The sequence below is a fragment of the Protopterus annectens genome, chromosome 3.part0, assembly GCF_019279795.1.
Source record: "Protopterus annectens isolate FY-2018-M chromosome 3.part0, PAN1.0, whole genome shotgun sequence".
NCBI lineage: Eukaryota > Metazoa > Chordata > Ceratodontiformes > Protopteridae > Protopterus > Protopterus annectens.
Window position 1 is genome coordinate 609,442,912 of NC_056731.1, and position 13,485 is coordinate 609,456,396.

The following is a 13,485-nucleotide window of genomic DNA, read 5'->3' on the forward strand; positions in this document are numbered from 1 at the left end:
ATGTAGCACCAGCATACAGCTCCCAGAAAGATATCATACAGCTTGCACACATGACAAAGGTCATTTTTGCACTAGAAGTACAGCATGTTTTACTTACCTTATCACCTATAAAGCCTCTTGCTCCCTATAATCATAAAAATAAAACAGGGAAAACAGTTATTTGTCTTCCAATAAATTAATGCAATATCATTTAAAATTGAAGGTAAGGTTTGAAAGTCGGCTTCCCTACCTTTACACCCCTGCGTCCTTGACATCCTTGAATACCCTGAGTTCCATTAAAGCCAGGTGGTCCTCTGCTGCCCTAATTCAGAATGATTGACTTTTTTATTATTTTTTTAAATAACCAAGTGACACATATAACATATAACATTACATTTTGGCAAATAAACACTAGGTGCATGGTATCAAAGCTGATGAATATTGAACAAAATAGACTGCATTCGTGTTATTGTTACAATCTTTTTTGAATCTATTACTGTTAAGTGATGCATGCAATAATGATTCTGTGTCATCTGTAGTTTGGTATCCACAGTGTCATTAGAAAGCTAAACATGGAACAAAGACAACTTAAACACTTTTTCTCACAAAAAGTCACTGCAGTCTGAAAATGCTGTGCTTGCTGTTCAATAATGCTTCACCTAAACACATGAAGCATAGACAAGTGTCTCCAATTTAAGTACATCAGTCAAGAAAAGAACAACGGAACAGCCTAAAATTGTAAATATTTAAACTAATATAGCCATTGCCAAAATCATGTTGCTTTGTACATGATAGCCATGCTTAGAGTACATCTCTGATTTTATTAACATTTTGGGTAGTGATAACAGCCTTGTTCTTTCTTGAATATATGTTGCAAACAGTTATGTAGGGTTAAAGGACAGGCCAAAGTGCAAATAAAATTCATCTCATGATATGAAAGTGCCTAAGATACACAAAGGAAGATCTGGCTTTTTCAGTGTCATCAATTATTTACTACAAACAATAACTACATTGTTAAAAATAGCGTGTACTGTATACTGAAATATGCCTTTAGTTGGTACACTGCATATATTTGTCAGTAATCTGAACAGGAATAGTTGAGATCCCCATACATGCATGCCTTTTTGTTTGACTTGTTTACTAACTGCCTTTTCCACCTCTGCTAGTAAATTATCAGGCACCAGTTCTGAGCAGGTTTTAGGATGACAGCCAGGGGTCACTTAAGTCTTTATTTTTTCTACCACTGATGTGCTATCAGCAGTTAGAATGGTAAGAAACTTTGGAAACTTGTTCAGCAGTGCCAGAATCTCCTAGGTATGAAGATTTATGATCTGAAAACACTAAGATGGGTTGATATAGTTGGGGTAACAGAAACATAATAGGATGGGACAGGCTAGAAGTTCATAGGTTCATAGGTTGGTACTAGGCCTAGGGCCTATACAAGTCTAGCCATAACAATTCCCTGGATATTTCTTCCCACAATATTTACTTCCCAGGACTCCTGTCTAGCAGGGCAACTAACGTGATCTCCAAGGTGAATTTCCTATCTCCCATCCAATTGTCAAGGTTCTTTATGAAGAGGGCCAACATGTATGGGCAGTCTATTCCAGAGTATGGGGAGTCTCTGGGTCAGAAACCTATCCCTCCAGATGTTTGTTCATTGTGATGACAAGATTTAGATCCCTGGAGTGTGTGGCTCTGAGGGACTGGGATTTCTTTAAGTGGAGCATGTCCAACAGCTCAGGGTTTGGCATGGCCTTGTATGTTAAGCAGAGATCACCTCTGAGTAGACGATATGCCACAGAGTATAGCTGGAGTTTTTTTAGATGGTCAGCATAGGGTATCTGCTTTAGGCCTGTGATTATTTTAGTGAGGTATTTCTGTGGCCTTTCCAGCTGTTGCAGATGTCTTCTGAGGTACATACCAAACGGGGTGCTGTACTCTATAATAGGTCTAATGAGGGATGAGTACAGTGGGACAATGACCTCCTTTTTTCTGGATGAAAAGCCCTTAGTGATGAGGTTTGCCACACAGAAGGATTTCCTGACTGTTGTGGTGATGTGATTATCGAAGGTGAGACCACTGTCCACCTGTGTCCCTAAGTCTCTCATCACACTTTCGGTGTTTAGTTTACTGCCACCTATGTGGTAATTCATGGGTACATGGTTTTTCCCAAAGGGGATAACTATACATTTCTTGACATTAAGTTTGAGCCCATGGCTCTGGCACCAAGCATCTGTTTCTGTAAGGCCCTTTTGTAGAATATCCACATCATTTGGGGATTCAATAATGGCTCCCAGTTTGCAGTCATCTGCGAACTTTGTTAGCCAGAGCCCCTTAGTGTTGGCCTGTACTTCAGAGAAGTAGATGCTAAACAGGAGCGGTCCCAGGACTGAACCCTGAGGTACTCCACTTGTCACCTGTCTGTAGCTGGATTTGGCGTTGGCTGCTTTTACAGTCTGGGTTCTGTCAGTAAGCCAGTTGCCAACCTATCGAGTGTCATAGGGATTTATGCCCAGCTTAGTAAGTTTATCTATGATTCCAGAGTGGGAGATGATGTCAAAGACCTTGGCGATGTCCAGATAGGCTGTGTGGACCTCCTTACCCTCGTCCACAGCTCTGGAGACTGATTCAAAGAAGTCAATCAGGTTCAGGAGACAAGATCGGCCCTTCCCGAACCCAAACTGGGTGGGGTCCAGTGTTTGAAGGTTGCCAAAGTCTTTGTTTATAAGTTTCATGATAATGCGTTCCATGCCCTTGCAGATCAGGCTCGTCAGACAGATGGGATGGTAGTTCCCAGGACCCAAGGTGGATCCCCCTTTGTGGAGTGGGATAACTGTAGCTGTGTGACACTCAGTGGGCACGAAACCTGAGGTGAGGCTATGATTAAACATGACACTTAGGGGAGGTGCCAGTTCATTTTGTAGTTCATGTAGTACACAGCCCAGGATGTTATCTGTTCCCATGGATGCTGTATTCTTAGCTTTGGATAATGCAGTTTCTACCTGTGTGGCCATGATTACCGGAATTTGGCAATCTTTTGGTATTGAGATGGGCCCTTTAGGGGGGTAAAGTTGACACTAAATCGATCTACCAGGATATCGGCAATATCCTTGGGATCAGTATATCTAATGCCATTCTGTTGTAGCTCAGAGCAGATCTGAGCATTGCCATTTAGATTCTTGCCATAACTATAGAATAACTTGTGGTTGTTTTTGGAATCTTTAGCAATTTTATTTTCATAACTTGCTTTGGAGGATTTTATGAGGGATCTCAGCTTCTTACTGATGCTGGTAAAGGAGTTTTTCTTCTTTTCTGCAACAGTTTGTAAACTATAAGGCACCAGTGTAGTAGAAAGAGGTCATGAGAGGTACAGCAGACAAGATTAGGATAAGGGTGGCAGGGAGCATAACCGAGGGCAAGATGATAAACCAAGGAGCACACCAATATGGTAGCAGGAAAAAAAAGAAGAGGGCAAAGAATCAAAGGCGTGCTCTGTAGCAGTAAAGCTAACACCCAGCAGTGGTACCTAATTCCAGTATGAGGAATGATGAACTAGTTAGGAGTAAAATAAAAAGATACACAGGCCATTACAGGTGGTAGATGTCATTCTTACTAAGACAGGCCAGACTGTTCTGTCCTTCACAGTACAGACAGGCACCATCAGTGTAGATTATATTAGCCATGAAAAGGGAACAGGAAGGATCACAAACACCAAGGTATGGGATTAGAAAAGAAATGACTATAATAGAAGGGAAATTCAAAAACTGAAATCTGTGAGCCTGGTACCTGAGTTTGACTAGAGCTCAGGCACTTGATGGCATTATCAGGGAGTACAGGCAGGCTCACACTGAAGGGATGAAGTGGGCAGAGGTGGCTATACACACTGCTACTATTCCCCAGGAAAGGGGCAGTGATGTATTAAGGCAGACTAACGGTGGGAGTTAGAATCAACACGTCAGTGATGGGTAGTAAACCTCACATGAGAATGCAGATGCACATACAAGTGGAAGGCATTGTGGGCCACCATGGTGACATAGTTTGCACCTCTCCTTGCCTAGGAGGAGTAGTTAGGCTATCCAAAATGCTCCTATTGCTGGTTTTCTAGTTACAGCAGGAAGAACCCTCATGGCTGCTTCAGTGACTATTCCCCCTTTGGAAAATCTGGAGGAAAATCTGAAACCAGTTTAGGTGACAGGAGAGCAGGACAGTAAAAGAAATATGGGAAAATATAAAAGATCATATAAGGGTGGTAAAAAAAAGATACAAAAGGGACAGAAAGGGAAAACTACTAGATAGGTACCAACAGCCATAAAATGAAAGAGAAATATGTTGTCCATGTACATGAAAATTTCTCCCCTGGGATTCAGAATAGTTTTGCTCAGAAGGATTTTGCATCACAGTAAGCCTTTCTGGTTCAGAGACCACTCTATGTTGAGGCTATATGACTGTGTCTGCCTAGATAGTTGCACTATGGAGTTAGGTAGGGAATCAAGATTCTGGATGTGTGTGTGTGTGTGTGTGTGTGTGTGTGTGTGTGTGTGTGTGTGTGTGTGTGTGTGTGTGTGTGTGTGTGTGTGTGTGTGTGTGTGTATATGTGTGTGTGTGTGTGTGTGTGTGTGTGTGTGTGTGTGTGTGTGTGTGTGTGTGTGTGTGTGTAAGCACGTGAATGTGTGGATGTGTGTATGTATGTGTGTGTTTGCATTTGTGTGCATGCATGAATGTCAGGCTACCTTTACTAATACAATGCATGGGCCTCTAGGTAGAAGAATAGTGTGGCCAGTTCTGACAATGCTAGTGTTTGAATCAGAATCTGAGTAATGAGCCAAAAATGAGATCTTTCTTCATATTACCTGTCTCAGACCCTCATTCTTTCTCATCATCACGCTGATTCTCCAACTTGTGATGGGCAATCAGTGAGATGTGAGCATTTCTTTAAACCTATGGTCTCTCTCCCTCTCGCTGTCTCTGACTCTCTTTGTCTGCCCCCCCCGTTACTCAGATTTTCAATACACCCAGTCTTTCTTTAAGTATAAATATGATGCTGGAGATAGAATCACAAGACACCAGTGATAATGATATGTCATGTGGTTTAAACTGATTGTATTTGATGAGATTCACAAGGCCTGTGGCTTCAAACCATTCCAACGTGAACATCGATTTATTTCTCAGTTGTCCCTGATTTTGCAGAATATTCCTGCTTTTGCTTCAGAGACTTGCCCCTTCCCTTGTAAAATGTTTGCTTTTCTGGTAAAAGCAACAATGATTAACTCAATTGTGAAAAAAAAATCACTTGAGGATTATAGTAAGTCAGTAATGACAGATATAAGAGTTTTATACTTATTGTTCAAAAAAATACATGTTGATACTAAACCTATTGTTCTATTAACTTTCTAAGCAAATTAGACTAATATTTATAATTGTTCCTGACTTTTGCCTTGTCTCCTCTTTTTTTTGATTTTGTCTAGAATTCTTCAATGAAGACGTTGAAAGGTATGCCTACAGGATGCACGTTTCACATGTACAACTGCTGCAGTACTGGCAAATTATCCTCAGACTTGCTGCATACAGTTACAACCCCAGACGTCATACACAAACCTAGTCTAAATTATGCCAAAGCTGGGCAGAATGTTTAAGCTGTAGGAAAGTATCACAACTATTCAATTGCACATATTCACTGATTTGAAAAGAACTGAGTGTTTCTCAGTATTTGGATGTTAAGTTAATACTTAGTAGCACTGCCTAATAGCAAATAGAAATGTTTAGTATATACATGCATATACACATATTTTGGCTTTCTAAATAAAAGCTTCATTACATTTATGTATTATAATTTAATGAATTACATAGATGAAAATCAGAATATACTTACACTTGTACCTTCGTCACCTGGATGTCCTGGAGATCCCCTTAATCCGATATCACCCTGAAAGTTTAAAAACAACAGGTAAATAAATAGGTGTGCTGACATGCTTTATGTTAAGCATAAAATAAATGCAGTGAGTACTATCCACACTACTCTCTGTGTAATGCAAAAGATTTAACTGAGCAATACTAATCAGTCAACAGGTGACAGAATCTTCCTGGTGCTTTTTCATCAACTTATTCATGGTACATCTTTGAAGGATTAACCCCTATGCCTCTTTACATCCAGAAAATGTAGAGCTTTCATTATTTTTTCTGAGACCTATGTTATTATACTGAGTCACATAACCAGTCATGGATGGAATGGCAGTCCATCATCGGACACCCCCAGCCCCTGCAGGCATTTATTTGTGATGTGCATTTTCTGAAAAATCAAAAAAAAATGAAAACATGTTCTAAGCAGATATAAACACTTTGAAGATATATAATCATCAGTTATGTCCAACTCAGAATGCACTCTTTCTGCAGTAATATTCTGCATATTCAATGTCTTTATACTAATCCGATATGGTAAAATTCCAGATTTACAATTTTATGAAAGCTTTCACAAAAAGGTTTCTGTTTCCTATAAGCCTTCATATTATTATATTTTTTTTATCATCAATAAAAGTTTTCTTCATCCAGGCATATGCTTTCATATGATTAGAAGTAATCCCTACCTGGATATTTTTTTTGACATATTAAAAAAAGCAATATATAAATAATTTTCCTTAGTCCCTCACCCTTGATGTGAACAAATTACCCTGTGAGTTACCAGTGACAGCTTTCAGGTAATACCACACTATAACATAGGGCTGGAATAGTAACTATTTGAAATGTCAGGACCCACTAGAGTAAGTCTGGAAATACAGAAACTGAATGGCCAAAAGGAAAGATTTACATTCACTAAGTATGATATGCCTTTTCTCAGAATATTCACTTTTCTCCAAGGTAAGACCATCTTGGAGTTGGTATAAATAAGTTCGTAGGTATGGGGGTGTAAATGGGGTTGCCCCCCCACAAAAATGTAATTTTAGGGGGCAGTGTTATTTTCAAGATTTGCTCTTCTCCTGTGTTTTCATTTAATTGAGCTTTTCAGCACAGCATTTCAAGTGCTGACATTTAAATGGCAAGCTGTTGGAGATGGTGTAATGGTTAAGGTGCAGAACGTGATTCTCACTTTTAAAAGGAAGTTGGCTAGGCTTAAAATGGACCACGAGGGTAGCTACTCTAGTACTTACCTTTGAACCTATTACTTGTAAGCTACTTTGCTCTAACAGTATTACTTTTCATATGGAAATACTACATGTCCTTATAGTGAATGCCATACCTTAAGTGGTTGTTGTACCACTGCACGTATATAGTATATGTTGTTTCCTACCATGAAACTTTACATGAAGCCCCCCTCAACAATGATTAACTCAATTGTGAAAACATGACAGAAAACAGGAAATTGTCAAAAGTAAGTGGTGAAAAACATCCCGATGCAATGCCTAATTCAAGAGCATTCTTACTTTCATTGTGTTGCCTATATCTAGCCCCTTCACAAAATCACTGTCAGTAATTTGTATCTTGTTTGGATGAGGAGTCTAACAATATCAAAATGCCACATGGTATTGGCAGCAAATGGAAATATACCAACGGATGTATACACTGATGTACACTTGAACCAATGAGCCAAGACCTATACACACACATATATATATATATATATATATATATATATATATATATATATATATATATATATATATGTATATATAAAATCTATATATGTATATGGGTCTATGTTTCTTGATCTAAATTTTAAGATCTCAAACAAGAAACGTAGAAACCCACTTAAGCGAAAGTGCACTACATTGAAAGTGCACTTTCGGAAAAGCCATATTAGCAAAGCACATTACAGTGGGGATAAGGAAATTTATACTTTTCCCCACTATAGTGCAATCTTGGAGTTGGTATATTTTAGTAGAGAGGTGTGGGGGGCACAGAATAGTGTTTAAAGTTATTTGTTTTTTTTCCGATTCACTGAATCGGCTTTTGCGAAAGTGCACTTTTGATGTAGTGCACTTTCGCTTAAGTGGATTTCTACATTTCTTGTTTGAGATTTTTAAATTTCGATCAAGAAACGTAGACCCACACCCACATGTTTATATATATACACACACATATATCAATAATAGAAAACGAACATAAAACGAATAAAACTATAAAAAGAACCAAGGCAATCAAAATATCTGATGCGACTATTTATTAATATAACTTGAAAATACACTTACAAGAGCAAGTTACAAAACGTGTATAATCCAAAACACTAAGCGCTTTCACCCATCTCATCTGTGGGTATCATCAGAGTAACTTCCATTAAAAACACTTCCTTAATATACTTGTTCTAATTAAAAATTCACCAATCAGCCTTTCCTTCATTAAATACGTTCTTATTTAAAATACAACGCCTCATTATACCTAATTATGAAAAATGTATTGATGTGTGTGTATGTACACAGCAATTAAAATGCTTTCTATCATATTTCATCCTGTTATATTAAATATATAAATACATAAATATATGTAAATATATATATGTGTGTTGACAGTATAATAGTATAAAACATTAAATAATATAGATATAAATTAAAAACTAAAAACAATGATGTAAAAATGTAACAATATATCACCAACATAAAATGAATACCCTTATACTAAATACGATTTATATTTCAAAATACTGGAGACGGAGACATGTTCATAAATGCCTGGCATACTACTAGCATTAAGTCTAAGTTGCCATAGGCATTCTTTTGCTTCTAATAAATTTTTAACATCTCCCCCCTTGTTTGTGTTGTATGGAATCCTATCTATTACAAAAAATATAAACCTTTTAAAATCTTGACATTTTGTACTGTGTACATATAAGGAATTAGTTAATCTTTTGTTTTTGATGTCCCTGTTGTGTTCCATTATACAGTCTTTTAATTTTCTTACAGTTTTTCCTATGTAAAATGCTGGAGATGATAACCAAGTAGCTAAATAAACCACCATTTTTGTATTACAATTCACGTATCCTGGACATTTCATAGATTTGTTATAATTCTGTGTCATAACGTACGGACCATCATTAATAAATTTACATATTTTACAAACTCCACACTTACTCATTTTAGAATTATTGTATGATTGTTTGTTACTGTTGTTCTCAAAATAATCCTTTAGGTTCTTTCCTCTACTGTATGTAACATTCGGACAATTACCAACAATACTTAAAACCTCTAATTTGTTACTAAACACATTCACCTATACTTCCTTCAAGATATTAACTATTGTAGTGGATGTTTCATTAAACGGTATAACAAATGCATCTCCTTTGTTATTTGTTTTTTCTTTCAAAACTTTATTAAAACCAAATTTTAAAATAGGTTTAAAACTAAGGTTCTGTTTAATCAATATTTCTTTCTTTGTCTCCATAAGTAATTGCATAGGATATCCCCTCTCTGTGAACATTCCAATAAGTTTGTCAATCTCAATATTAAAATTATTGTTGTCACTTAAAATCCAAGACAGTCTGACCATTTGGCCCTTAACTAAATTCCTTTTTTGAAAATTAGGATGACAACTGTTAAAATGTAAAAAGGAATTTGAATAAGTTTTTTTTCCTGAATATGTTAGAATTTATTCCTTCTTCATTTATTTGAAGTAGTATGTCTAAATATTCACAGTTATTCTTATAGACATGGTGTGTAAATTTTAAAAAGGAGGTTGTAGTGTCTAAAATGGCTATAAATTCCAAGATTTCTTCTTCATTACCCTTCCAAAAAATTAAAATGTCATCAAGAAATCTCAGATATAAAATAATTTTTGACCAAAAACTAGAAGTAAAAATCTTCTGTTTCTCCCACCATGCCAAGACTAAATTGGCATATGTTGGCACACATCTAGCCCCCATTGCTACACCTGCCTTTTGCCTATGAAATTCTCCTTCCATGCAAAAATAATTGTTAACACCATTTCCATTAAATCAGTAATAACTCTACTTTTGTCCACACTCATATCACTAAATGATAACAGACTTGCTTGAAACATACTTAGCCGCAACTCATGTGGTGTAACGGAAAATAAATTGATTATATCAATTGTAACCATTAAAGTATCTTTATTAATGAGGGTTGCATGTTCTTTGATAACTTCTAGACAGTGCCAGGAATCTTTGAGAATGTGTGGTAACTTAGGCAAAATATTTTTACAATTCACATCTATATAGTGTGCCACAGCCTCTAATTTAGATCCTTTTGCAGAAACTATAGGTCTAAATGGTAGATTGGCAATACTTTTATGAATTTTTGGTATACCAAACACAGTCGGTGTGATTGGAAATTCTACCAATAAATAGTCATATTCTCCCTTGTCAATGACACCGTCCATTAACAATTCATATAGTTGCCAATCCACCTTAGTATAGGCTCTACTCATCTCAAACCTTGACACCTTTTCATATGTGTCAGTGTCACTCAACATATCATACATATCATACATCTTGTTAAAATAATCATTTTTCATCATTATTATAACCCCCCCCCCTCCCTTATCTGGTTTCATAATTCTGTATTGCCCAGAGCTGGTCAATTCCTTCAAACAAAATCTTTCTGCTACTGTTAAATTATCATGCATTTTTGCTGTTTTTTTCAACACCCTTTTAAATTCCATGTCACATAACATTCCAAATAGGTAAATGATGGGATTTTGCAGGGGTATAAATGTACTGCTTCTTTTCAGTTTAAAATGGCCAGAGTCTGGTTCAATATTCTTGTTGGCGTTGGCAGAAAAAAGCATTTTAAGATTCAATTTTCTAGTATATAATTTTAAATTAAGCATAATTTTGCCAATGTCGAATTTAAAATTAGGGACAAAGGTGAAACCTTTTTTAAAAAGTTTGATATAATCTTCACTAAGTTCTTTTTCTGTATAGTTATATACCGTAAATCCACCATCAACTACAGTTGAACAGTGTAAATACTGCTGGTAAAAAGTAGTATTCCCTGTTATATTAAACAAATTAACATTGTTGTTGCAAAAAATTGCTTCTTCATCAACGTGTGTAGTAGTATCAATACCTTCAGTAATCATATGTACATTGTATTCATAGTTATTGTTACTTAAATCATGACTTGTGACAATACAATTGTCTGCCTTGTTGCCACATAATCCATCATTCTCTATTACTTCTTCAGTAAAATTCAGTAATATGAATGTGTTTTCTGTCTCGTCATGTCCCTGCTTACGTGTTGTTGTTGGTAATGTCCCTGATAACGATCGCGTAGGCGCTCTGACCTCCTTAATATGGGTTCCTCTAAAAAACTCTATCCTGTTTATTGTGATTTGTAACATGATTAACTCTAGAGCTATTATTGTGTCCTTTGTGTTGTTCATTATTCAAACTCTCCACATTCTCAACACTTTGAGCCACCATTTCTCTTTTGGTAGCATATTTACTACGTTTAAATTCCTTAAAGTGTGAATATGCCTTGTTGTGACTATAATCATTAGTGTCTCTATAAATTTTGTTATTTTTTATCTCCAAACCTCTATTAACAAACTTATCCATGTCCATAATAATACTGTCTAAACAATGTTTGTTGAATTCAAACAACAAATCATTACGTATGCTGTTGTCTAAACCTATTAAAGTTTCATTTAATTTTGCTAACTTGGTGTTATTATTTTTAATAATTAATTTAATTAATTCCATTCCTGTATTATCATACAATTGTATTAATTCTTTGAACAACTCACAGTCATGTTCAAAACCAAAAGGTAATTTAAAAATACGAAGCTCTTTTGGCACTTGTTTTAACTCTAAAGACCTCTCAAGGTACACATTGTCCATCTGTAATGATTTAAAGTTCCTAAGTACCTTTTCAAATTCTTGTAGCTGCTTGTTTAAATTACCCATGTCCTTGTTGTTTCGAACCACAGTTGGAAAACTAGGAGCCGAAAGTAATTCCTTAATGTTCAAGGTCTGTTTGTTCATACATATATATATATATATATATATATATATATATATATATATATATATATATCCAAAAAGAAAACGTTGCAAGGAAGATTAAACCACTGCTATGCAAGCACAACAAACAAGTAAACTGTATAAAAGCACACCAGCAGTCCACGGCAGGGATAAGCTAAACAATTTAATGAATAAAATAAAACAAAACTGGTGCAGAGAAAGATAAGCGCTTTTGCATGTAGCTTCTTCAGATCTAATAACCAACTGAAAACACTTGGTGTTTAAATACCAGCTCATCATACAATGTATCCAGTTACATACTGTGCATCATTAGGTTACTATAGTGATGTTAAAAAGCACATAATTGCTAATAACATATACCATGTATAAGCACCCCCTGGACATATTCTCAAAGGCATAAATAATAAAATTATTTAATGTATAATACCAATATAAATATTAATAAATAAATATACTAACATTAAATAAATAAAATTCAATTTATGTATAAAAACTAAAGCAAATATATGCACAGGCATAGTGTACAGTATGCTAAGTAAACCAAAATCCTATTATTGCAGTTTGCTTTTGGGAAGTGTGTAAATGAGTTATTACTGATTGGATGAAAAAACGTATGGGACTCATCTATAAAATTGCAATATGAGCATTTGTCACATCTAATGGTGTGTTGGTCAGTAATGTTAATTGATTTCACATTAACAAGTTGCGGATAGCATAAGCTATGACATATGGATTTCTTATTTCTGTATCCAGATCTGGGTCTATCACCCACAACAGAGAATATATCTTTGCTGGTCCCCAGAATGGTCCAGTGTTTAGATATTATCTCCCTTATATTTCTCTCATCATTATAAAATGTGAGACTAAAACATGAAGTATTACTTCTCTTCCTATTGACATCATGAGGCATATTATTATGTTTAGAATAATATGGTTTGGCTGTAGTCAATCTCTCTCTTCTAACCATTTCTTGCATTCTATTCACCTCATCTGTATGGTAACCTCTTGACCTAAAGTCAGAGCTTAACTGCTCTAATCCTTTTTCAAGATCCATGTCGTCATTGTGTAATCGACTAATACGCATACTTTGCCCTTTCAGTACATTGCGGAACACGTGACCAGGATGCTTGCTGTTTCTATGTACATTTATTTTATTTATTTATTTTATTTTACATTTGTTGACCGGGCTAGTCTAACTGGATACATGTCCAGTTTCAGTAGAGGCCCGAGGAGAAAAGCTCCAAGCAGCAATAATGACAACAATGCAGTAAAATTAAAATTAAAATTGGTACAATGTTTACATTAAAAGATAGGGTTAAGCAGAGTTATTTAGAAACATTTAGGCTAGAATAAAATACCATGAGTAGAAACAAAAAAAAAACATTTTTTTTTTTTTTTAAGAAAGAGCAGGATGGGCAAGAGATATGAGTCAGGGTTAGAGCAGGGGCAAAGCCAGTGGGATTTAAAATATTCTTTAAGATGCTTCTTATAAAGCAGAGTAGAAGTAAGGTAGGAAAGTTCAGAAGGAAGATGGTTCCAGCTCTTTCCTACGATGTTTGTGAAGAGTGAGTCCCCAG

At 35.8% G+C, this 13,485-nt stretch overlaps 1 protein-coding gene across 1 annotated transcript in view; it reads right to left on the reverse strand.

The window, feature by feature from the left end:
* Positions 1 to 13,485, reverse strand: part of LOC122796879 (collagen alpha-6(VI) chain-like) — a 1,248,728-nt gene that overhangs the window by 598,615 nt on the left and 636,628 nt on the right. Inside the window, exons 15-17 of the mRNA XM_044065630.1 lie at positions 5,852 to 5,905; positions 230 to 301; positions 98 to 124 (exon numbers count right to left, since the gene is read on the reverse strand). Coding sequence (XP_043921565.1) covers positions 98 to 124; positions 230 to 301; positions 5,852 to 5,905 — 153 coding nt within the window. The remainder of the gene's footprint in view (positions 1 to 97; positions 125 to 229; positions 302 to 5,851; positions 5,906 to 13,485) is intronic.